Here is a 26,740-nt window from a genome sequence, read left to right as displayed (position 1 = left end):
GAGCTAAGGACTTAAATACACTGTCACATAATAATAAACAGTTCTTGATGTAGTAGGCTCATTTATGAAATAAATTCAAGTAGAATTTATTACAACTCTGAAGACTGGATTTTTTTTCTGTTAAAAACCTTATTTGATATGAGTAGATAGGTATATTACTACTTTTTTAAAGTTTATTTTTTGAGAGAGAGAGAGATTGAGAGCACAAGTGGGGAAGGGGCAGAAAGAGAGTGAAAGTATCCCAAGTAGGCTCCACACTGTCAGTGCAGAGCCTAATGTGGGACTCAGACTCATGAACCATAAGATCATGACATGAGCCAAAATCAAGAGTTGGGTGCTTAACCAACTAAGCCACCCAGGCACCTACTCTTAAAAAATTGGGCTGTTTGATGTAAAAAGCAAGATACATTGCAGAATACACTCTTAATATTAATAGCTAACAATTATTGATACTCTATAAGTACTATATTATGTTCTAAATACTTGACACAAGGCTTGAAATAGGTAATTATTACCTATCTCCATTTTATAGTAAGAAACTGAGGTTATGTAAAATTGTCATAGTACCGTAGCTGATAAATTCTAAAGCTTGGTACTCAAATGAATGCAGTTCTCATGTATCATGCTATAATACCTGCTTATAGTGGGAAAACACATACTCCCAAGAGAATGCATAATGATTACTTTTTGAATTTTTTTAAATGTTTATTTATTTTTGAGAGAGAGAGAGAGAGAAAGAGACAGAATGCGAGCTGGGGAGGGGCAGAGAGAGAGGAAGACAAAGAATCCGAAGCAGGCTCCAGGCTCTGAGCTGTCAGAAAAGAGCCCGACTCACGAACTGTGAGATCATGACCTGAGCCAAAGTCGGACGCTTAACTGACTAAGCTACCCAGGTGCCCCTGCAGAATTATTTTTAATAGGAGGAAAAACCCAAATGCCCCTCAACATGTGATGGATTAAATAAATTATGACAGAGCCATACTATTGAATACTGTGTAGCCATAAAAACAAATGAAATAAACTTTATGAACTCACAAGGCAAATCTCAAAGACTGTCAAAGAACGAAAAAGAATGTTACAGAGCACTGGGTATAGTATAAACCTATGTTTAAATATGTAAATACCCAGACCAGGACTGACACTGTTAACAGAGAAGAGAGAATAAGGATGTAAGCGAAGGGTCAGATGAGAGACACTTTCACATTTTATTCCATGTTCTTAAGTATTGTTTAAATGCTTTATAATGGAAATTTATTAGTAAAACACTACTATTTTAAAACAAAATTACTAATTTATACACAACTTTTCTCTGCTTTCTTGAGTCAGAGGCTGGCTACTACTTTAAAGAAAATGATTATTTACAGTGTATCCTATGGAAAGTGGATCTGGGCAGCTGCTAACTAAGAATATCTCTGGAACGCTATTAGGATTTCTCTGAGCAAAGTTATACAAGAGAAGCAATGAGACCCACATGCTTTTCCTTTCCTTCCCGTTGATGACTTTCAAGATACCTTCCTGTTTCTCTCAGTTATTTACAGTGCCTCTACCCTGACACTGATTGCTCTTCCTCCCAGGAAGCCCTACTTATTGCCCTTCTTTCCCCCATGTGAAACAACCATCGCTAGCTTTTCATCAGCTGAATGTTAAAAAGGAAAGGTCTGACAAATCCACATGAATGTATAACCTATAAGCTTTCACATGTCACCTTTTATGTGTCTGCATTTTCAAAATGATGGCTTGGACAGAGCAATGCCTTGACAAAAAATAATAATAATAATAAAATAAATAAATAAAAAGAAGCACTAATTGTGGAATCAAAGACAACATGCCAGGCGATCAAAAAGTTTTTAAGCAGAAAGCAGAAGGGGATTGTGATTTCTGGCATCTCCCAATCTCTTTCAGGCGAAGCACTTTCTATCCATCTGTACAGTCCAATCCCTGAGATGAAGCCCAACACATGCGGGCTCCTCCCCACACCTTCCAAGTCAGGTCTGGCCCACAAGTAAAGGTAGAAAACGGGAGATCCCAGAGAAAATGAGCTCCTCAACCTAGAAGCACAATGCTTTTATGCTTTTAGTTTCTATATATCATATTCCTTGGGTGGTTTCATACCAGTAAAGTTTCCGTACATCCTCGGAGCTGGCAAGAGCCTCAAGTATTTTATTCTTTTCTGCTTCAGAGCCTATAGAGACATACTTGCTTAGTAGGAATGACCAGCCTTTCTCAGTTTGTGCTCCGACCTTGAACACAGTAGTCATGACATCAGTAGGTAGGCTGTAAGAGAGGTACATAAATATGAAAAAAACAAGAAAAAAAATCCTGAATACAAAGGCAAGGAATTGACTAGTGGTGCTTTTGGAGTCAGAGCAAGTAAGAGTCTTTACAACTAACAGTCAAGAAAATATTTAATTCAGTTGGCTGCTACTTTCCTGGCAGTGTGATTATAGGGAATATCAATCTAATTTAATGCAATAATTATTCATTAAGCATCCACAAAAACCAGGCAGGCAACTGGCTGGATACTGGGGATGGGAAGAAGAATGAGACCCACTCTCTGCCCTGCAGGAACACAGGGACTATTGCAACGTACAGAATGAATAAATGTATTGCCATATAGTGTGGTAAGTTCCATGGTGGAAATACAGCAGCAAGTGTGGGAAGAGTGGTGAGAAGAGGGGAAGAAACACAGTCTTCTGCCTTTATTAAGATCTCAGAGCTGGAAAGGTCATCCAAATCCCCCACCCCAACTTTCATCTGATGCTTGAATCTATTTCCATAGTGTAAAATAAGGAACATGGAGAAAACCAGTCATCATCAAAAACGTTTCTTCTGTTATGTTATATTCCTAAATTAAAACAGACTTGTTTGATAGCTCACACCTATTTGGATGGGTGCTATCAAAAAACAGAAAACAAGTGTTGGTGAGGTTGTGAAGAAATTGGAACTCTTATGCCCTATTTGTGGGATTGTAAACTGGAGTAACCACTATGGAAAACAATAGAGCAGTACCTGAAAAAACTAAAAATAGAACTACCATATGATGTAGCAACATCACTTCTAGGTATACATCTCAAAGGACTAAAAGAGTCTTAAAGAGGTATTTATATACCTATGATCATAGCAGCATTATTTGTAAAAGCCAAAAGGTGGAAGCAACTCATGTGTCTATCAATGGAGGAAACAAAATGTGGTATATACACAGAAAGGATTACTCAGCCTTAAAAAAGAAGGAAATTCTCACACGTGCTACAACATAGATGAACCTTGAGGGCACCATGTTAAGTGAAACAAGCCAGTCACAAAAAGACAAATACTGTACATTTCACTTACATAAGGTATTTAGAAGAGAAAATAGAATGGTGGCTGCCAGGGATTGGGGGTTGGAGAAAATGGAGATTTGTTTTGGTAAAGAGTTCTATTTTGCAAGATGAAAAGTTCTGGAGATTCACTGCTCAGCAATGTGAATATACTTACACTACGGAACTGCACACTTAGAATATGTTGATAGTAAATGGTATGTTTTATGTATTTTAATACAATTTGAAAAAAAAATTTGTTTGACAATACAAGTGCATAGAAATCACCTACATTAACACTCGGTTTTATAACATTTATACTCCAGGATGAAAAGATCCTGGTTTCAGTATATGATATTAATTTAAGAAAGAGTAAGAGAGTTCATCAGTGTAGAAGCACATGTCACCTTTGAGTTCCATTAGATGCCACCCAATCATCAAAGAGCTTCATGGCAACAGTGCTGCAGTTCTCTAGGCCGTGGGTGCAAGCAAATTCTAACAGGACTGACCGAAGCTCTCGAGTAGATGGGGTGCCTTCATCAGTCCAAGTTTGCTGTTGGATTTGACTTTGAAGTAACTTAAATACCCTGGCCTAGAGAGAAAAAATGTTAATAATAATTAGGACAACCAGAAAAAATCAGGACAGCAAGATCTTTTTTCCCCAACATTTACCCAAGGAGAAAAAGGGGGGCATAGTTATTACCCAATAAATATCAAATGACACATGAAGCCTAAGTACAACTGGGGCAAAACCATTCAATAAGAAAGGCTATTCATAGGCTGCTATAGCCAACGGGGACTCTTAATTATATAACATAAAAAAAAAAAAGAATTACTTCCATGTGGTAAGGAGAATTTCTTCTGTGTGTACTCAGCGAGATTTTTCCTGCCAAAAAGTATCACCTATAGCCACTGCTAGAAACCAGTTGAAACTTTCTGACCTCGTGACTTTAAATCCATAAACCCATAAAGCAATGTGAGAAAAATGTGCTTCTTTACTGACAAGTACATGTCTAAATGCTTCTGAATCCAATATTAAAGGAATACTTAAAATATCAACTAGCTTGATGATCTAACAAATTAATCTAAACAAAGAGGCAAGAAAATGAGGCCTGCAGGAAAGAAGAGTTGTTTACAGTTATTTCCCCAACCCCCCTCAACTTTTTATTTAAAAAATTTTCAGAGCTATAGTAAAGCAACAAGAATAGTATGGTGAACACCTGTATGTTAGATTCATTGGTTTTTAACACTTACACCCCAGAAAATAAGTTCAAGTTCTTCACAGAGCATCATATTCTTCCAGAGTACCAGTGTTAATACCTAAAATGAATCCTACTTGGAGAGTTTTAAACTGCTGAGGCCATTTTCTTAGCAGACCTTCCATAAGTAAGTCTCTTATGGAGCTATGAGAATGAAAAGAAGAATCTGTGCAAGGAGAAGGACTCCACATTTGTGATAACATGTCAACTTACTTTTGCTTGCTTCAAAAGCAATGAAATAGAGAACAGACACCTTGTGGAATGTGTGAGTAGCAAAGCCTGTGAGTCATTGCGAGGACATGAAGTGGAAAAATACTTGCCATGCTGACTGATAATCCAAGGAACATAAAAGCAATGCAGGAGATCCTATTGTATACACATGGCTGCATTGGACATGCTGTCTCCCAGTGGCCTTTCTCAATGGCGTGATAGCAAACCATCCCAAATGAATAAAGAATACAAGAAAATTAAAAACTGCTCCTAACTGTCAAATAGATACAAAGGAAGAATCAGAGGGGGGAAAAAAGTTACATGCTTGAAATACTATTAAAAAAACTCAGTGGAGAAAAATGTCAATGTTAATAAGAGTTTACTAAAACATAAAGAAACCAGTAGGGAAAAAAAGGTACTTTAAAGCACTGGAAGCAAGGGAACCCTGACTCTAGAAGATGCTAAGGCCAGTTCCTAAGCAGTTACTCCACTGGAATTATAGGGTACAATTTTACTAATTATTTCTGATACCAAATAGTTAAGATGAATTTCTCAAATAGTTGACTTTACATATATTTCAAATGATAACATAATAGAGCAAAATATTTTATTTTAGAAATAATTCTGTGTTCAGAAAATTCCTGCTGTTTTAGTTTTATAAGTAATCCAGGTTATATGTTTAATATTAATAAACCATATCACAAGTACTTCAAACCTAGAATCTGTTTTTCCATGGTTCTAAATTATTTTTTTTAATTTAAGCTCATTAAACAATAGAATCCAATCCCCTGATTTCATAAAATGAAAATGGCAAGTGGGAAGAGAACAAACCAGATGGGTTAGACAAGCTACAAACACAGAGTATGCAATAAAATGCAAGAACAGTAACACAAAATGATTTTAAAAATAAAAAAGACAGGAAAGATGGCGGCGGCATTTATACTATGTACTACATTGTGATTTACTGCTTTAATTTTATACTGATATGCCCAGGGAGTTCTTTCTTGGGTCAAGTGAGCTTCTTAAATGTGAAGTGTCAGCTTTTATCGCAAAAGGTTTATCCCAACAATCCCTCATATGTAAAAGAATGACAGACTTGTAAGTGATGAAACAGGAATATGGCTGGGATCAGATGTTAACATCAGATGTGAACAATTTGACACAACTGAAAAGTGCCTCCAGACTCTATGCACCACCATACCACAGCATACATCACTAAATGTGATTCAGAAGTGTGCGTTATGTAGGCATGTGCAGTCTAAATAACAAAATGACCAATATATTTATACAATGCTCTGGTGACAACATAAAAAAATTAATTAGACACCAGTATTAATTACAAATACTATCTGAGGATTGGATCCAAGAACTCAGAAATGTCCGCCATTCTAATCTCCAACTATAGTGTCAGATTTCATATTTTGAGAGTGTTGATGGCATCAGAATGTCCTAAGAATGGAATAACAATTTCAGAGACAGTTTCTCCCTCTTGATGACCTAAAGCTAACCTGACCTTTAATTAACAGTCAAGTGTACGAGATCTACAGCAGTAAAAGGGCCCACAGGCTCACACATATACACTAAGGCTGCTCTTGCCCTCTAAGCATCAGTCCTCTGGACCCCACCCTGAAGTATGTTCTTCATAAACACACGCCTGCCCAGCAAACTGGAAACTATCATCTAGGATGAAGACGCAGAGTTACTCAAGCATGACAGTAAGAAAATACTCAAAATGTCTAACTTCTTAGATTGAGTTTAGCACCTGTGTTCACAGCATAGAGATAGCTTGAGGTAAGTATCAAGTGCTTTCTGACACTAGGCTCTCAACAGAGTGACTGGAGAGAGGCAGGTGTAAGAATGGCTTCTGCCAACATGAAATTTAACTAGCTGGGCAGCTTCAAGAATATTCTGCTAACTCTTATGGCATATTCACTACCAAACACTATCCTTTAATAGTAAAAAAAAAAAAAAAAACAAAACAAAAAACGAGTGGTATGTAGTTACTTATTTGCTACCTATAGTGGGTTGAATAGTGTGCCCTCCCCCGTCCCCAAAATTCAGGTCTGCCTAGAATCTTTGAATGTAAACTTATCTGGGAATACGTTTTTGCAGATTTAACCAATTTAAGGTAAGGTCATGCTGAATTATGGTAGGCTCTAATCTAATGACTGGTGCCCTTATAAGAACAGGGAAATTTGGACCCAGAAACAAAGGGAGAATGCCATGTAAAGACAGAGGCGGAAATTACAGTGATGCATCTATAAGCTAAAGAGTGCCAAGGATTGCTGGCAACCACCTGAAGCTAGGAGACAGGCATGGAAGAGATTCTCCCTCAGAAGGAACCAATCTGCTCTCCCAACACCTCAATTTTAGTCTTCTAGCTTCCAGAACTGTGGGAGAATATGTTTTTATTGTTTTAAGACAACAGGTTTTACTAATTTATTATGGCAGCCCAAGGAAACTAAAAAAACTACCCCAAATGGTGTTGATTTGATATGGCACTAATAACCTCAAAAGTAGTTATAAAAACTCAATAAGAGAAAAATCTCTGTACACAATGAAGCACACTGGTGCTGGACCAACTGGATAGCTGTATCAAAAACATGAATCTTTGTGTCTCACTCACAGCATACACGAAAATCAATTCCAGATGGATCATAGATCTAAACGTGTAAGGTAAAATAATAAAGTCTCCAGAAGAGAACAAAGGAGAATATCCTTGGGTTGGCAGATTTCATACACTAAAATTAAGAATTTACGCTAATCAAAAAGCATAATTAAGAGATTGAAAAAGCAAGCCAGAGGGGGAGAAGATACTTGTAAATGTACAAGAGCAACAAAGGACTCATCTCTTGAATATATAAAGAGCTGTACAAATGAATCAGAAAAAGACAGAATATCCAATGGAAAAAACATCAGAGACTTGGGCATTTAACAAAAGTGTACCTCCAATGGTCATTAAACAAATCAAAAGGAATTCATCTTCACTAGTCATTAGGGAAATACAAACTAAAGCCAAAATTGCAATACCACTATGCTCCCAACCAAATGGCTAAAGGGAGTAAGATTTACTATTAATACGAAGTGTTGGCAAGGATATAGAGCCAGAACAGAACTCAAATTCTCATGCATTGCTGACGGAGCACAAAGTGCTATAATGTCAAACAACGATTTGATAGTACAGTATTAACTACGAATATGTTATGACTCAGCAATTTCACTTCCAGACACAGCCCATAGAAATGCATACAGATATTCAAAACAGATATGTATAAGAATATTCATAGTATTGTAATTCATAATAGCTGCAAACTGCGAACAATGCACATGTCCAGCTATGGTTGCTGAAGTGGCTAACAAATGGCCAATTTCTTTAATATACTAACAGGAGAAAGTCGGTGTTGGAGCCCTAAAGAGATCAATATGTTATTTGCATACTTCTTGAAAATTCATACAAATACTATTAAAAAAGTCATTAACATTTTGCATATAAAAGAAATCTCAAATAGTAAGTTGACAACTTTATTTTCAAGGAACTAGATGTAAGTCCGTCATTTTAAACCTTAAACACATGGTCTACAAGTTTTTCAAACTGTTTTAATTTAAAATCTCAATTAAAAAAAATGATAGGAAAGAAACAGCCTTGATCTTTCCAACAAAAAGGTATCTTTTGAAAGATGACATTGCTAGAATACAAATTAATTTAAAATACAGCAATATAATATAAATGGTGGGCTTGAGAGTGGAACTAATCTGGGTTTGAAGCTCAGCTTTAAAATTTACTTGGTAAATGACTTTGGGGAAGTTAAGTAGTCTCCTCATCCGTATAATGGGGGTAGAAATATCTATCTGGCAGGGTGCCTGGGTGGTTCAGTCAGTTAAGCGTCCAACTTCAGCTCAGGTCATGATCTCGTGGCTCATGAGTTCGAGCCCAGCGTCAGGCTCTGTGCTGACAGCTTGGACCCTGGAGCCTGCTTGGGATTCTGTGTCTCCCTCTCTCTCTCTGCCCCTCCCCCATTCATGCTGTCTCTCTCAAAAATAAACATTAAAAAATAAAAGAAGTATCTATCTGGCATTGTGTGAAGATTATACAAGGTTATCTACATTAAGCACTAAGCATGGTGTGCAGAATAAAACAAGCACTGAAATGTACCAGTTTCTGGTGTATTTCACTCATTTGCTCAATATTTATTGAGTAACACTATGTGCTGAGTCACATTCTGAAGACTCTGGTTTTTATTAAGGATGGTGATAGATAGCCTTATGATATAGAAGAATGATAAAAATCCTAACAGTTTGAAAAAACCTCAGAAATCATCTAACTTACATACTACAGTTATGGGTAAGGATAGGCATGGCTCTTTTAGGGTCAGATCAGAGACTTGGGAAGAAGGGTTCTTTTCAAGCTCCATATGGCCCACCAGCCATGTACTGCCTCCCGTCACTGTGATGAGAGAACTCATAACAGGGGATGTGCAGAACAGTAAGAGGCAGAAAGGAGGTTGTTTCTTTTTTAATAATAAAAAAAAGAGAGAGAGAAAAAGAGAAAGAGACAGAGACAGAGAAAGAGATGTAATCTAACCCTTTCCTTTGACCAGTAAGAACATCAAAACCCTAAAAGAAATTCTCATTTCTATTCTAATACTTTCTTCCTTTTTCTGAGAGATTCCTTTTGTCTGGGCCCTGGCAAACCTGACTGATTCATAAAGCAAACCTTATTGTCAGAATGTGCTGATTCAGAGAGCAAGATGAAACAAAGAATTCATCTCTCCTTCCCAAGCATTTAAAGACTCTGTCAACAATTTAATATTGAAAGTGTCTAAACTAACAACTGTTAAGATCAAGAAACTGGTTTTAAAAAAGTAAAGCAGTCACCACTACCAAGATTCCTTTAGTGCTCTGCAGATAAATCTATCCACCAGCATCATCATCCATAAGACAGTTATCAGTAAGGACTCCTAAAACAGAATATTCTTCAATACAAACATAACTGTCATTTCATAATGACCACTAGGAAATCAGTGGGGAACACCACATTGCAAAAGGACCCATTTTGAGCATTTATTATATAGAAATAAACTGAGATTTGAAGAGAGTTTTCTTTTCATGTGATCTCATTTTGGCAGCAGTGTCAGAAGGCTGTATTTTGATATTCAAACAATACCATGTCACGCTAAGCCTTTATCAATTCTTCCTGGTAAGCAATGCCATTTTGATTCAAAGTAAAGATTTCACCACTAGTAGAGTGAAGAAAAGGGAACGTGACCGGCTGCCTTTACAGCCTAGAACTGTGAATGACACATTAAAGGCAAGCAACAAAGACAAGTTGGCAATAAGGTAGACTCACCACTACTCTTGAGGCCAGATCCATGTGTCCCAGCTTTTCAAGGAGGTTATAGATGAGGCCTGTCTGGAACAGGGCTTCAGTGATGGGGGCGGTATAGGTCTCATTTCCAAGGTAATCAATCAAATCAAAGGCCCTTTGAAGAGACACCTTGCCTAGGCTAAAGGGTAAAAGAACAGAAAAGTCAATATGCTGAGAGAAGCAGATGAACTCTATACACATGCTGAGAAACTTCAGGAATAGATGGTGAGTCTTCAAGAACTAAAATGTAAGCTTAAAGTGGCATTCTGTAAAGTTAGACTAAATATTATTATCTTTGATTAAGTTCATGTGTGTGACCCAAGGTTAAAGATACATTTCATGAGAAAGATAAACAATAGCTCAGGTTTTATTCCCTAAGTTACCTATAAATTGCTACTGAGTCATGCTACTGAGACATAAGTCAGTGTCTTAGATGAGAAAAGATGAAGAGTACTAATTTTATTTATTTAATTAATTAATTAATTAATTAATTAATTTCATATATTTACCAGGTGAGAACAAGTGGCATAAAGAGGATCTGAATCAAAAAGAAAATATTTTGTTATTTGTACGGGAATTTGTCAAACTCGTTAAGTCAAGGTCCACTGTGAATTTATGGTGAGTGCATTTTAAAAATTAACCACATAAGAGAAATCATAACAATGATGGCTGAGATGATCAATAGTTACTTCATTAAAAATGAACGAAAAGAAGGTCAAGAGCAGTCCAAAATAATACTTTTGAATATTCTGTGTGTCTCTAGACCCATTAACCGCCTAAGCTGGTACTCTTATTTGGAGGATATCTAACACACACGGTCACGACCACACTTGGTTTTGGGATTCTGTAATGCACAGAGTGGTTGGGAGGCAAGCTGTAACCAAATAAGAAGGCCCCAATTCTCAGAGACATCACTCAAACCAGTGGGTAAGAACTAACCAAGCTGCTTGAAAAGAATTCTCTCATGAAATAAAGCAAAGCCTGAACTCCTAGATCAATATATTCAGCAAACATGTGTCCTGGTTGTTAATATTGTAATCTTAACTGTTACTTAACTGTTCAATATGTTTGTAGCTGATGTTTCTATACAGATTGTAACACCAATGAAGGCAAGGATTGTATTTTATATCTTCCCAATCATCCAGAATGAATTATACCTAACAGGCAATATATGCCAGTCCTTTTCAACTGTTTTTCTAAAGTTTTTTTTCTCCCCCCACAATAACACTTGTTTAAAAATAAACAAACCCAAACCAAGCACACTCTACCCTGCAAGTTCAAAGATGTTGTTGATGAGGTTGGCTCGGTCTTTGTCACTCAGGACATAAGGATTCGTTTTCAACTGTTTGATTAGTGCTTCCCAGTCATCATCTGCATAGTGTACAATATAATAGCCATTCATGTTTGTATTGACTTTGATCCACTGCACTTCTTCTGTAAGATTGATGACACCTAATACAGACCAAAGAATGAGAGAGAGAGAGAAGATAACAGGGGAAGAAAAAGTATTAAATGGACATTTTGTTTGTTTCAAAGTTAATATAGGATGTTTTTACATTTAATTATTCTACTAAGAAACTAAATGTCTGCCTCCCAGTGCAGTTATTTTAATGTTAGCAAAGATCACCATTCATTAACAATTATTTATTTAATGGTGAACTGGACAGATATATCCCTTCTGTCAAAAATCTTACAATTTAATATAGTCAGGCAAGTAGAATATCATATAAATGTTACTGCTAGAAAAAGAAAATATGGTGATATGCACTTTTGGGGCCCCTACCATTACATATATAAATGTTGAGAGAATTCATAGAAATTTATATAGAATGATTTCAATTAATAAGGAGCTATGAAATACAAGATGACAAAAATATATTACTATAAAACCTGACTACGAAATCTATGTAGGAATTTTTAACATCCTTTAAGTTACTAATCAAGAAATGTCCTTTAAAGTTGGCAACAAGGCTTGGATTTAATATAATAGTTAAGGGTATGCTTCTAAGCATCTTAAGATTTACTATTTATTAGAATATAGGTCCATGAACTTACCATTCTGTTTAATGCTAATCCCTCAGTGCCCAGAACACTGCTCTTAGCAGGTACTCAAAAAATACTTGGTGAGTTACTAAATAAGTGAACAAGATAACTATGCCACGGCAAATGTTTTCAAAAGAAATCTACATAGGGTTTGAAAGATGTTTATAAGTTTTCCTTCCAATTTTTTTTAAATTTTATTTAAAGCCAAATTAGTTAACATGTAGACTAATAATGGTTTCAGGAGTAGTCCTCTTAAAGTAGAGTATTAGGGGTGCCTGGGTGGCTCAGCTGGTTGAGTGTCTGACTCTTGATTTCAGCTTAGGTCATGATCCCAGGGGTTGTAGATTTGAGCCCTACATGAGACTCTGTGCTGAGCTCATAGCCTGCTTAAGATTCTCTCTCTGTCCCTCTGCTCCTCCCCACCACCTGCATGGTCTCTCTCAAATAAATAAATAAAGGAGTACTAATTTTTAAAAATTATATAAGAGGAGTAGAGATAAGGAAAATAATCTACAGTCAGCCAGTCTGCCAGGGATAGCATTGTGGGGTATATTTCCTGCCAAGACCTTTCCTATACACATCTTAAATGATGTAATATTTCATACAGTGGATAGATGTGCATTTATTTTTGTACTGCTTTTTTACCTAACAGATTTCAACCACAGCCATTTTTCCATTATCTTCATAAGCAATATTCAAATAACTTCATAAAATTCCATTTAAAAAACCTACCACAGTTTAACCAACCTCCTCTTCAGAAATATTTAGGCTGTCTTAAAATTTTTACTGTCAAAACAACTCTGTATGATGGTTTTTGCACATAAAATGCTTTAGAAATACATTTAAACCCTTTGGTACCTGAAGTCTCAGGGTCTATCAACTTCAAAAGCAAGAATTATTAAAATTTATCAAATTCTCTTAATATTTTAGTACTCCAATTCTGCTGAAACTACAAAGGATGTTTATGATGGGAAAGACTTACATTCTGATCATGTCTTAATATGAAATATCAGATAATCAGTCTTGTTCACTAAAAAATTTCCCATATTGCTGATACAGCAGCAGATGGGAAAGATCGATTACGTTAATAGGATTTATTTCTTTTTGTAGAGCAGAAGGAAGTTCTAAGGAATAATTGTGATGACAAAGTAGCTGCTCCAGGTTGGAGCTATTTTAACAAAATGATGACTAATGAAATTAACTTTATCATTAAGTATGGCAAAAATATTGACATTCTCCAGGTTACAAACACAATTTCCTGTCGAGCTTTTATCAAGAAAGGCCCTTGGGAAGAAGGACTAAAGAGCTCTAAATCTCCCTTTCCCCAAAAATGGAGGCAAGAAATGATAAGTATGGCAATTCTTCCACTGGATGGATGTAGGACAATACTGAAATACAGTGTATTTTGGCTGATAAGCAATTTGCCATGTTATAAACTTAGCCAATTCGAGACAGTAGAGAGGAGAGGGGCAGCTGGGAGTGTACTTGAAATTGTTACTGTCATCTCGATGACAGAATATAAAGCAGTGCAGCCAACAGCATGGAGAGAAGAGCTATCATTTAAAGAATCTATGAACATACTAGTCTCTTTCAGGTCTTCTGAATGATCCAGAATGAAGGACCTTAAAACCACAGGTATCAAAAAATAATAGCTTTGCACACAAGGGAGGTAACTACATCCTGCAGCTCAAAAGTGGATGAGGCTACCCTCATATGTTTTTAATTCATTATAATCATTAACAGATTAAGAGTTCAATTTTCACAGTCCATTGAGTATTAAAAAAGAGTAACTCCAATCTTATATGGCAGAAGCAGATGAAGTAATTTAGTAGTGATTTTAAAAACCATTTGTCAATGAGTTTTGAAAATCAACTACTGTTTTAAACAGAAACATTGAAGCACAGAAACAAAAAACAAGCTTTTACAACAAAGTTGAAAATTTTCCTGTGTAGCTTGCTCCAGAGGGTTAGCATGATACATGCATTTAAACTGCATCCCCTCTTGTTCAAAAGCATTCCTTTCTCCAATACCCTTTTATTCTCCTTTATTTTACTAGGGGGAAACAGGCAAGCTCAAAGAATGGCACATGATAAATACCTTAATTATATGCCCTTCCTTATTATTTTTTTTTTCCAAATGCCTTTCATTCAAAGACAATGACATGTCTTTTAGTTTCAGATAAATATTTCTGGCACAGTGATATCATGTTTCAAGTTAGATGTAATATAAAGATTTCCTATAAAGAGCTTAGGTCTGAGTAAGATATGGATGAGGGAGGGGATAGAGAGGGAAAAGGGGAGAGAGAAAAAGGAAGGGAAGGGAGAGAAAGACACTATTTTAGTGTAATTTCCTCAATATGTGGCCTGAAAAAATGGCCCCTTTCAGACTTTCTTATGTACAACAACTGTTAATCATTCCAAATTCATGTATGTGGGGAAGAGTGACAAAAATCTTGATTAAATATAAATTCCTATATTTGACTGAATGCTATGTACTAAGCCAGCAACCCTGGCCTTACAACACATGGAAATATACTACAGATTTAACAAACCATTACGTTAACACAATGTACTAAAGTCAAAAAATTAGCCTCTAGAGTCACTGTCTCTGCTACATTTCTTTTGAGAATAGAAAACAATTAAGATGCAATTAAAATAAGAGTGCTTGTCACTTGAGCATTAAGAACCAAGAAGACTCAACTGTCCTCAGGGTCAACACAATTTTTTGTGAGGACAGAACATTTTCAGTGTGGGCACTCAGAACTGGAACTGCCAGGAATTAAAACAGCAGCAGCAAGGGAAGTAACAGTTGAGAAGAGAAAGTAACAGACGCTGCTTTCATCATCTATTGGCTCAGTTCCAGCTCCAGATTAAACCAATTATATTATAGTACATTTTGTATATTCCCCTTTAGCAAGAATATTTCCAAATGAAGGGAAAAGAAGATATCATTTCATCATGCTCTAAATGTTCTTTTCCTAAAACTTTTTACAGTGAGATTTGATATTGAGTGACTTCATTACAAACTAAAATTTATTCATTCAAAAAAATTTTGTGTGCCTACTGGGTGCTAAAGTCACAAAAGTGATTCATATAGCCATGATCTCTGCCTTTCTGGAGCTTCCTGGAGCAAGCAATGGGCACATTGAGACCTGAAGGATGAATAGCAATAAATCGAGGAGGTGGAAAGGCAAGAGTGTTCTTCCAGTCAAGAAAACAGCATCTGCAAAGGCCCAGAGACAAGAGGCAGTATAGCACGTTTGACTTGCCGAAACCACTTTTGGACAGCAGAAGCACGGAGTGCCAGGTACAGGCTTAGGGAGAAAAGACTATAGCATGAAAACATGAGCTAGGCTTTGGGGTGTGAATCTCAAAAAGAGTTTAAGAAACACACACAAACTGAGCTAAAAATTATGGGCACATAAAAGCAGATTTCTCATTGTCCTATTATTTCTAATACTACCAAAAAACTTATATACTACTGGGAGGTTTGAAAATTTTCCTTATCGGTCCAAAAATGGAGATGGGATTATTTGTTGTCTCTTAAGTCAGGGTCTATCCTTCCAAGGCCACTTGGAAGTTTTGTTTTCATCAAAGAATGCTGCCCTTCCTTACACCTCTGGCTGTGATATTAATCAAAGATACAACATTATGAAATGTTCTTAGCATTTCAAATAATGAGACTGTTTTAACACTCCACTCTAGTGAAACTGCAATTCAACTGGCACGCACCTGTATTTCAACTGGCATTACAAATTATTACCACATAACTGAAGGGCAATTTAGAAATGTGTACTAAATCACAAAAGATAACAGTCTTCATTTCTGAGAAGCATTCTTATGAAGAAGTTCATACAATAACAAAACATTTAAGACCCTAAATTTCTACTGAGACATTTTTTTTTAAACTTTTTTTTTTTAATTTTTTTTTTTTTCAACATTTATTTATTTTTGGGACAGAGAGAGACAGAGCATGAACGGGGGAGGGGCAGAGAGAGAGGGAGACACAGAATGGAAGCAGGCTCCAGGCTCTGAGCCATCAGCCCAGAGCCCGACGCAGGGCTCGCACTCACGGACCGCGAGATCGTGACCTGGCTGAAGTCGGACGCTTAACCGACTGCGCCACCCAGGCGCCCCCTGAGACATTTTTTTTTAGAGACAAGTGGTGAGTCAAGTGTCTAGCAGTAAAGATGAAGTCAAATATTATATGTGTTAAGTTTTTTGTTTTAAAAAAAGGCAAGATATAAAAATCACTTATACACAATGGTATCAACTAAGTAAAAAATATTTTAAAAATGACTCAAAAGAAGTAATCATGATAATAGTTGTGACAAGGTGATTTGTTCTCCATTTTCTAGATTTCATGTAATATGGGTAATACTGTGTGTGAGGATTTTTTTTTCAATAATACATTAATAACAAAATGCCGGACATTATTCTAGGTACTTCACATAAATTAACCCCATCCTCATGATAACACTATAAGTACGATCACTGTCTCCACTCAGTAGCTGAGGGAATGAGGCTCAGGGAGTCACATGACCACCTACAATAATACCAGTGCACCAGATAACCTGGCTCCAAAGTATAGCCCGTTAACTACTAGGCTACACTCCTCCCTCAAAAACAGAGGCTTGACCACCAGATACAAATTCAAACAAGAAATTTTCCCTTTCCATAAATCTAGAGTATCACTAATGGTTCTTGCCCAAGGTTTTCCTATTGTTTCAGGACATGGATTAAGAGGATACATGGTGTGGCATTCATAGTGGTATTTAACAAATGGTCAGACACTATATTTCAATTGTTTTTTATAGGCTCCTTGTGGGTCAACATATATCATCTTTACATTTTCCTATCTGCTTCCTTACAAACATAATTTCTTACCCATTTTCTTACTACCAAAAATGTACATTATGTTCACAGGACATTTTGTAATGCTTACTTACTATAAATCTGGATCATGATCAACCTTTATTATGCGCAAGAATCATCTACGATGCTTGTGGAATGCAGTTGCCCAAGCTCACCCCTAGAGAGTGAACAGCAGAGCATATACCTCAAGAGACTGCTCTACCTGTACTACTTCTTTGTAACAACAAATATTTATCTAGGATATAAAAACACAGCGCAACTTTTTGTACTTTATTTCACATGAATAAGAATGACTGACTTGATACGTGAAACATGGAATCAGTGTCACTTTAGTCACATCTTGTAGAGATGACTCATAAAACCAGTTCAAACAGTATGCACTTTGCAAAGTAAAATCTCCTTCTGCTGCTTGGTCAGATTTCTAAAAAATATATTGTTTTCAATTTCTTCTCAGAAAAGAGTTAATTATAGTCAAACCTGATTTCTTGTCCAGTAAAAATACCAATGGATATTTTGAGTAATTTCTTCCCTCAGTGACATAGGATAATGGAATATGCCAGAGATAGCTGTAAAAAGAAAATATTGGAAGATTACTCTTTCCAGTATTTCAGTCAGTGCTCAGTCATTTACACATAATTTGTTGGGTCTTCCCCCCACCCCCCTTTTTGGCAGGAAGGAGAATTTTTCAAGCTATTTCCAGAAAAAGATAATCTTCTTAGGTTTCTTAAGAGATTGTGATTACAAAATACTTTAACCCAAGGATACAAAAGAGATAGGTAACAGGAAGAAAAAGCAGGAACACACCTTGCATCTGAAGGCTGAATTTCAGGCTTCACATTTAAAAAGTATCTTTCTTGTTGTACATGAAGCTCCTTTCCTTTTCTTTGGACAGTCACTAAAGGAAATCCTTTTTGCAGGGTCCAGGTTTTCATCATTTTCTTTACATCTAGTGTTTTGTTTGTGACCTATATGTATATATATACATATATATATATATATATATATATATATGAATTATTTTTGCTTAAAAACAAAACCTTTCCCTCTCTGCCTACCACATTCTATGAAGACTACATGTAATGTTAACATAAAAACAGAAGCATGAATATGGAGTTAAATTTTTGTAAATGTTGACATTCACCTTTGGAAGAACTAATTCTGTGAGAGTGCCAGAAAGCAGCAGCAGAATAAGATATAAACACGTCAGCTGCCTCAACTTTAAGTTTCTCCAGAGAACAGTGGTTAACTGTTTTGACAGTCACAGACCCTTTCTCCAAGAAATTACATCAACTTATCTGCAAAATCTAGAATCCAGTGTCAGGTTCATAGACCCTCTAAAGCCCACCATCCCCTAAAGACATCTGGTATCAATGATTAAGAAGACATTGTAGAAAAACTATCTCTTTAAAGCAGGTGAGGTAACCTTATCATTCAAATCATTCTTCTAGACTACATATGGATGTGAATTGCAAGCAACTAAAATCATTAAGTACTTTGTTTGGTAACAGTACCACTCTACTATGGCAGCCTTAACCTCAGTCTCCATATGCCCATTTATTTAAAGCAGAAAAGGATGGATCAAATATTGCAAACTCATTGCAATATTAATATGACATTTCTCATGGCTCTAATCTATTCATTTCTGGATAAGGGAATGGGAAGAAAACAAGCTTTCCCAAAAGCAAGGCACCTTTGGGTCTTCAAAACAGAACAGAAATGAAGAGGCCAGTGCATATGATGTGGAGGCTGACAAACCTGAGGATAATGTTAAGAACGAGGTTGGGATAGGAAAACACTATGGATGCAGAAGCTGAAGTCAGTCAGAAAGGAAGAAATATATTCTAAATGTCAGGAGATAATATGGGTATAAAGTAAATAATGTGGCTTTCAACTGAAATGTTACCATACGATAAGAGAAAAAAACAACAGTGATTTGGAAGCAACTCTTAAGTGTCAAGGACTAATCCACCTTTTCAAAGAGAGAAGGAAAGGTGTATCTTCTGAGCACCAGGGTTAGCGGCTAGAAAACACAAGGTTTGAGATAAGACAAGGAAGGAGAAAGGGTATATGGAAAAGATTTAGAGTAGGAGTTCTTAATTTCAGAGCCCCTAAAACTTTGAAACTTTGTGTGATATTGTGAATATGTGGTTTTACTGGGGAATATGTCCAGAATTTTTATCATGGTTTCAAATATGTCTGTGATCTTCCAAAACATTAAGAACCATTGATCTGGATCAGGGAAACAACAAACCTAAACGCTTGTAAGGACTATGCCGTCGGCATACATGCACCATGGAGGATGGGTTCACGCACTGCTCTAAAGCCTAACTGGCACCTAATTACACTGCTTGTTAGAACATTTGCAGGCACAACAAAATCCAAACAGCAAAACGATCCAAGGGCAATATTCAGTTCACGGCAGCCAGCTTGTGATAGATTCTCTACAAAGATGGACTTCTAGGAAAGAGTATGGCCACAAACGAGAGGAGGATTTATAGGGCAGAGTGTAGGAAAAACATCATGAATGGGAGGAAAATGAAAAAGCCTGAGAAAAGGAAAATAGATTTTTGAAAAAAATCAAATAATGAATATAGTAATATATATTAATTCAGAAAAGACAACTTTCCTACTAAATAGGAATGGAGACTAAGGTATAGAACAAAAATGGTTATACAAGGCGACACACAATAATTTCAAGACTAGTATTTCCGTTTCTTGACCTTTAATTCTGTGTTCCATCCGCCTCTGTCTTAAATATCCTTGGTACTATAGCTTATTTATATACTTGATAAGAATATAAGTAGAAGAACTCTTCTCTTTCTTAAGAACTAAATAAAATATCCGGGTCACTTACCTCATTAAAACTATCCCACAGATCATCACTTTTAATGGATGCATAGCTATGACTATGCAGGTAAAAGACAACAGCATTTTGGAATACATCCTCACTAAGATAAGTTTTCAGCATCAACAAGAGAGAGGCTCCCTGTTTAATTAAAAAAAAAAAAATAGTGAGAAGGGGGTGGAAAATAATGGGCTACAATCGGTTTATAGAATTGACAATCTAAAATTCAAAATACAATCATGCTAAGTATAAACTTGCACTATAGAACCTAGTTATAATACACTGTTATTTAGTGTCATATAATCTGATGTAAACTATGTTCAAATTGTCTTTAAAAATTATTTTAAAGGATTTGACAAAAGAATAATGGAGCAGATTCCCATGTGCACTAATTCTACTATGAGCCATTTTTATGTGGTCTATCAGTTACTGTTTCAGTGTTATGTTAAAAAGCTAAGTGTTTGTGAATATATCTTTAATAGAAAAACATGCCAAATTTTCTGTTGAATCCCTTTCCCTGTCCCCAATGCTTAAAGTACCAGTTGAAGGGAATTAAAAGCAAAAATGAATTACTGGGACCTTATGAAGATAAAAAGCTTCTGCACAGCAAAGGAAACAACCAACAAAACTAAAAGGCAACCAACGGAATGGGAAAAGATATTTGCAAATGACATATCGGACAAAGGGCTAGTATCCAAAATCTATAAAGAGCTCACCAAACTCCACACCCGAAAAACAAATAACCCAGTGAAGAAATGGGCAGAAAACATGAATAGACACTTCTCTAAAGAAGACATCTGGATGGCCAACAGGCACATGAAAAGATGCTCAACGTCGCTCCTTATCAGGGAAATACAAATCAAAACCACACTGAGATATCACCTCACGCCAGTCAGAGTGGCCAAAATGAACAAATCAGGAGACTATAGATGCTGGAGAGGATGTGGAGAGACGGGAACCCTCTTGCACTGTTGGTGGGAATGCAAACTGGTGCAGCCGCTCTGGAAAGCAGTGTGGAGGTTCCTCAGAAAATTAAAAATAGACCTACCCTATGACCCAGCAATAGCACTGCTAGGAATTTACCCAAGGGATACAGGAGTACTGATGCATAGGGGCACTTGTACCCCAATGTTTATAGCAGCACTCTCAACAATAGCCAAATGATGCAAAGAGCCTTAATGTCCATCAACTGATGAATGGATAAAGAAATTGTGGTTTATATACACAATGGAGTACTACAGGGCAATGAGAAAGAATGAAATATGGCCCTTTGTAGCAACGTGGATGGAACTGGAGAGTGTGATGCTAAGTGAAATAAGCCATACAGAGAAAGACAGGTATCATATGTTTTTACTCTTACTTGGATCCTGAGAAACTTAACAGGAACCCATGGGGGAGGGGAAGGAAAAAAAAAAAAAAAAGAGGTTAGAGTGGGAGAGAGCCAAAGCATAAGAGACTCTTGAAAACTGAGAACAAACTGAGGGTTGATGGGGGGGTGGGAGGGCGGGGAGGGTGGGTGATGGGTATTGAGGAGGGCACCTTTTGGGATGAGCACTGGGTGTTGTATGGAAACCAATTGACAATAAACTTCATATACTGAAAAAAAAAAAGTACCAGTTGAATTGATGGGTTCACTGCAGGAGACAATAAACAAGCAGAACTCTCAAAAGCCTCTCTTCTTGGGAGTGCATCAATTTCCAATTTTAATATATCATGTTGCTAAAATAACCAAGATCTCTCTTCTTCCTGCAGAGTTACTTCAAATATGTTTGGAACTAATGAATGTATAGGGCAATAAGCATACACTAATAATTCAGAATCCAGCATACAACTATTAAGGCCACGCTATATAGTCATTGAAGTGCATGCCATCATTTCCAAAAACACCTTTGTGAAGCCTTTCCTGATTTAAGATAGAAATATTTCTCCATCTTCAAGGGCAATCTGTATCACTTCCTTCATCTGCTACAGATATATATTTAATATATATTTAGATAGATATATCTTTATTTCCTCTTCTAGACTGTATGATAATTGAGGGCAACACTGCAAAGCTCAATTTCAGTGACTAAACACCTAGTACACAAAAGGAATTCAAATAGTCTTTGAATTTCACTTCTGGTAAATATGTAGCAATATTAGGTCAAGATTATCAGATACACGTAACTGAATTTAATAGCTATTACTCTCTTATTTCTGTACCATGCTTCATGGTGTTACTTGTTCTATAAATTTAGGTACTCATTCTTGTTCCCAACAGATCCCTTTCACCCCTGCATGACCAACTTTCCCTACTATTACATTCCCATTAACAAAATTATGCAACATTCATTCCTCCTTTAAAACAAATAAAAGATGTCCTTCCTTTTTTTAACTCCATGTCTCTTCTAGTTATCACCCTATTTCTTATTTCCCTCTTTGTAGTGAACTCCTCAGAGAGCTGTCTGTAGTTGCCATCTCCATTTTCTCTAAGGCAATCTTCCAACCATCACTCTGCTAGAAGTGTTGTTTTTTTTTTTATTTTTTAATGTTTTATTTTATTTTTGAGACAGAGAGAGACAGAGCATGAACAGGGGAGGGTCAGAGAGAGAGGGAGACACAGAATCTGAAACAGGCTCCAGGCTCTGAGCTGTCAGCACAGAGCCCGACGCGGGGCTGGAACTCACGGACCACGAGATCATGACCTGAGCCGAAGTCGGCCGCTTAATCAACTGAGCCACCCAGGTGCCCCCAGAAGTGGTTTTATCAAGGTCACTGATGAACTTCATGCTGTCTTGAAACCAACATCAATTCCCAGGCTCATCTTAACCTGTTAGTGGCATTTGAATGACTCACTCACTCATCCTTTAAAGTCTTTCTGCACTGAGCTTTGGGAGGCACTCTTCATCCTCCCCCTATTCACTGGCCATCACTCTCACTCTCTCCCTGGATCCTCATCTTGCATGGAACCACCTCATTTTAGTGGTCCCTGGCATTTACTTTTCAGACCTTTTTTTTTTTTTTTTCTTTTCTTTCTAAGTTTACTTCCTAGTTGATCTCCTCAAGGAGATCTACATAAGAATTAGGCTTGGAGATTAAAAAACCCAAATAGAATATATCTGTCAAACACATTTCCCTAGTGACACTTACTTGTTCTTGTACATAACATTGGTAAAATATCCTACTTTTCTCAATTATGTGGGGTATTTGCCAGATTTCCAATCATGAAATAAGTAGTTACCATATTGACAGGGGTTAGGTATGCTGTGGAGACCACATGATAAGACAATGAATTTGGGGTTTAGGGGATGGCGGTCAGAGGATGACAGAGCTCTGTAAGAACAAATCTCGAAGCGACAGTTCTGTATAAGAACAGAACCACAAGTTTTAAAATTTTATCGACAGATCCCATATAGGCTTTAAAAATCATGGCAGTATCTCCAAATGGAATATATTTAATATAGCTAATTAAATTCCTTATTTCTTATTTGTTAACAGTACTACCATTTTCCATGTCAGTCAGGTGTGAACCTGGAAAACATGTCTCCCTTTCTTTACCTGTCTTACCCTATCACTAAATCCTTCAAGAACTTCCCTCCATCCCATGTTTTTTTACACTCATCATTTTTCTTCCACTTTCACTACCACTCCTAATTTCATCCTTTACCATGTCATGCTTGGACTTTAGCAGCAATTTCCTGACTTTAGTTCTCTCTCCACTTAAATCTATAAGCTGGAACAAATTAGTTTTCATAAATAGTAACTTTAATCAAGTGATTCCTCTGAAAAATCTTCTAAAGCTTCCCAATGCTTACAGAAAAAGTCCAGATTCCTGATGGCGTTTAGAACCTTCTACAACTGCCCCAAGCTCCTTTTCTATCTTTCCCCTACTCCATTTATGGCTTCCACCACAATCAAGCATTTATTCCCTAAACAAAAATTTCCTGCCCATCAGTATTCCTGAACTGTCTCTTTGTAGACCTTATTGTCCCATTCCTGCCATACTCAACACTTACCATTCCTCTTTATCCATATCTTTTTATTATTTAATTCCCTTCCATTTCCATTTTCCTACAAAAAAGTTCTCTTCATAAACCTAGGTAAAAAAAAGTCTGTACCATTCATTCAGCACATATCATCTCTTAGTGCTTCACAAGTACCTACCACCTAAACTTTGAGTTTCTTGAAGATATGGTTTGTATCTCAGGTGTTTTGTGTGTTTTCTCTGTCCACTGGAGGAATTCATTTATTAATCAATTAATTTGGCAGCCAGAGTAAGGAGGTAAGTAAGTCCTAACATTCACACCTCCCACCACAACTGTGAGAGGCATTGTTCTGTTCTCTGACCTATGGCAATCCGAATCAGGTTTCCAGTTTTCTGTTTTTGCTTCACTCCCAAACCTGGAGTCTGTGCTTCAGATCCTGCAATCTAGTTCTCAATTCTTAAATACTCTTTTTGTTTTTGAGTTTTGGCAACTGTGACTTTGAACATCTTTCAATCCTCAATAACACAGCTAAGGGCTTGCTTAGGACCTTCCCTGGACATATTCTACCTGTAGATCCAGAGACTGAACCAACTTTAAAAGATATGTTGCTATATTATCTGATTACCCACTATACCAGTCAGAAGAACTTAAATCAGAGAAAGAAAGACCCAGAAAAAGTTAAAACCAAGATTTAAATAGAAGCAAACATCTTACAGTTTAAACGTATACCTGAAAATAATCTTAAAGTAATCTCTAATCTTTAAAATAATCTAGTTTTAATGCTTAAAATAATTTAAATCATGAAGCTTGCTCACATATGAAATTAATTTGAAACCCACTCCAGGTAGTTGATGTGTAGAGCGGTACCTTAAAATAGGAAAGAGAATCAAACATTTCTTCGATCTGTTCTGAAGACTGAACAGATGATGATGATATTGGATGAGATGAATTCAAGGAATCTTTCTTCATGGTTTTAAATCGAGCATCTAAGAAATCTTCATACTAGCAAAAACATCAAACAGATTATGAAACCATCAACATTATCAAAGGCAAAGGAAAATATAGTAATTATTTATATGAATTAGATTAATTACCTGTTTAAGGTCATTATTAAAAAATACCCATCTTTACTAAACTTCAGAAAATAGGCTTTTGAAAGTGTAAGAATAGAGAGACTTTCATTCATATTCCTTAAATTTAAAAATAAAATGATAACGTCCTGACCATATGAAAAACATTATTATTTCCTAACCCACAGCATAAGGATTAAGAATCTACTATTAAAGCGACCAAATGTGCCAAATCCAGGTATTCAAAGTAAATATTCTAAGATGGTTAGTGTGTACTTTTAAAATAACATTTACAATTAAAAAGCAAAAATAAAAACTGGTCCTTAAGCTCATTTCTCATATGTAGTCCAGGTTTCTATTAAGATAATATACATTTCCCTTCACTGAGGTTCATTTGAAGTAAAATATAATACTTAAATAGAATTCTTTGATAGCTCAGCAGATGAGCTCCCCCAGAATATACATTAGAAGGTTTTAAACATTCTGGGCACCACCCAGTGGTGAAACTGTGTATCTGGTTGCTTAATTAAGTCACATACATAGATTCAGAATACTTTGCTTAGTATTCTGGCTAAAAATAAGTTCCTTCTACTTACCTCAAGTTTTTGAACTGGACTTACACAAAAATTTCAAATTGAAAGCTCTTAAGAGTATCCCTGTTTTGAAGCAGTCTTGGATCGTATATTCAGGAAGTTTAATAGAACGTCACAGAATTTTAAGGGTGAATGGGATCTTTATACTTTCCCACCTATTGCTTGGATTATTTGGCAATACCTGTCATACCATTGCCTTTCCCCAGGAAGTCTAGGAACACAGTAACAACAATATTACACTCCCTATGACAGAACGATGTCCCAAGTCATTGAAAAGGGCACAAATATGGTTGGTACCTTAACAGGGCAAATTATTTGTCTGTATGAACCTATGTTATCACTGTTACAAGAATGATCACAGTGGTAACAGGGAGAGAGTATTGCTACAAAATGTCTTATTTTTTTTCTCTCTTTATACAAAGGATAAAAAGTTTTGTTTTGCTAAAAAGGCTTTTCAACTTAATTTAAACTCCTTCAAGAAGAGCCACATCTATTGGAAATAAAATGTAGTAAAGCGATTTTAAATGTTCATCTTAACAAAGTGTGAAATAATTGCACATAATTTCAGCTTTCAATGAAATATATCAATAAGTAAAAGCTTAATTTTTACTGTCAAATCTCAAGAGGTATAAGCTATCAGTAACAAGTGTCAATTTTATTGTATCTTTCTAGAAACATTTTCAGCACTCCAAATGACTATAAAATACGGGGCAAATATGATTTATAGCACGTCTCATAAACGGTATACTTACACTAGAAAGCTCTCTGAATATTTTTTCCAAGGAGAAATACTCCATGAAAGTAGCAAACCCTTCATTTAGCCATAGATCATTCCACCACTCCATTGTTACTAGATTACCAAACCACTGTGGGGAAAACAAAACAAAAAATCCTACTAACCAACACAATATTTATACTGTCAAGAATTTTCTAATAATTAAATTATCAGCTTCATCCCCTTTAGCCAGATTATAATTACTTAAAAATGCAGTTATTAGGTAAAACAAACTATATTCAAATTAAAGACTTACAAAAAATTTGTATAAATTAACTCTAAAATGAAAATGAAAAGTTTAACGTTTTACCTTGTTGAATGGGAAAACAAGCAAAAACCACAGTTAGTTAGCATATTTATCAAATTAACATACAAACCCTGTTTACTAGGTAAACAAAAAGTCTTTCGCTACTTCATTAAAAGTGGTATTTCCCAGATAATGAAA

At 36.2% G+C, this 26,740-nt stretch overlaps 1 protein-coding gene across 1 annotated transcript in view; it reads right to left on the bottom strand.

Annotated features, from left to right (window-relative positions):
- Positions 1–26,740, bottom strand: part of LOC115520781 (leucyl and cystinyl aminopeptidase) — a 94,142-nt gene that overhangs the window by 5,856 nt on the left and 61,546 nt on the right. Inside the window, exons 7-15 of the mRNA XM_030325448.1 lie at positions 26,273–26,386; positions 24,725–24,859; positions 19,902–20,033; positions 17,852–18,012; positions 17,525–17,613; positions 11,399–11,582; positions 10,113–10,269; positions 3,704–3,888; positions 2,113–2,274 (exon numbers count right to left, since the gene is read on the bottom strand). Coding sequence (XP_030181308.1) covers positions 2,113–2,274; positions 3,704–3,888; positions 10,113–10,269; positions 11,399–11,582; positions 17,525–17,613; positions 17,852–18,012; positions 19,902–20,033; positions 24,725–24,859; positions 26,273–26,386 — 1,319 coding nt within the window. The remainder of the gene's footprint in view (positions 1–2,112; positions 2,275–3,703; positions 3,889–10,112; positions 10,270–11,398; positions 11,583–17,524; positions 17,614–17,851; positions 18,013–19,901; positions 20,034–24,724; positions 24,860–26,272; positions 26,387–26,740) is intronic.

This window comes from Lynx canadensis, chromosome A1 (genome assembly GCF_007474595.2).
Source record: "Lynx canadensis isolate LIC74 chromosome A1, mLynCan4.pri.v2, whole genome shotgun sequence".
Classification (NCBI taxonomy): domain Eukaryota; kingdom Metazoa; phylum Chordata; class Mammalia; order Carnivora; family Felidae; genus Lynx; species Lynx canadensis.
This window is presented reverse-complemented; position numbering and strand designations above follow the sequence as displayed.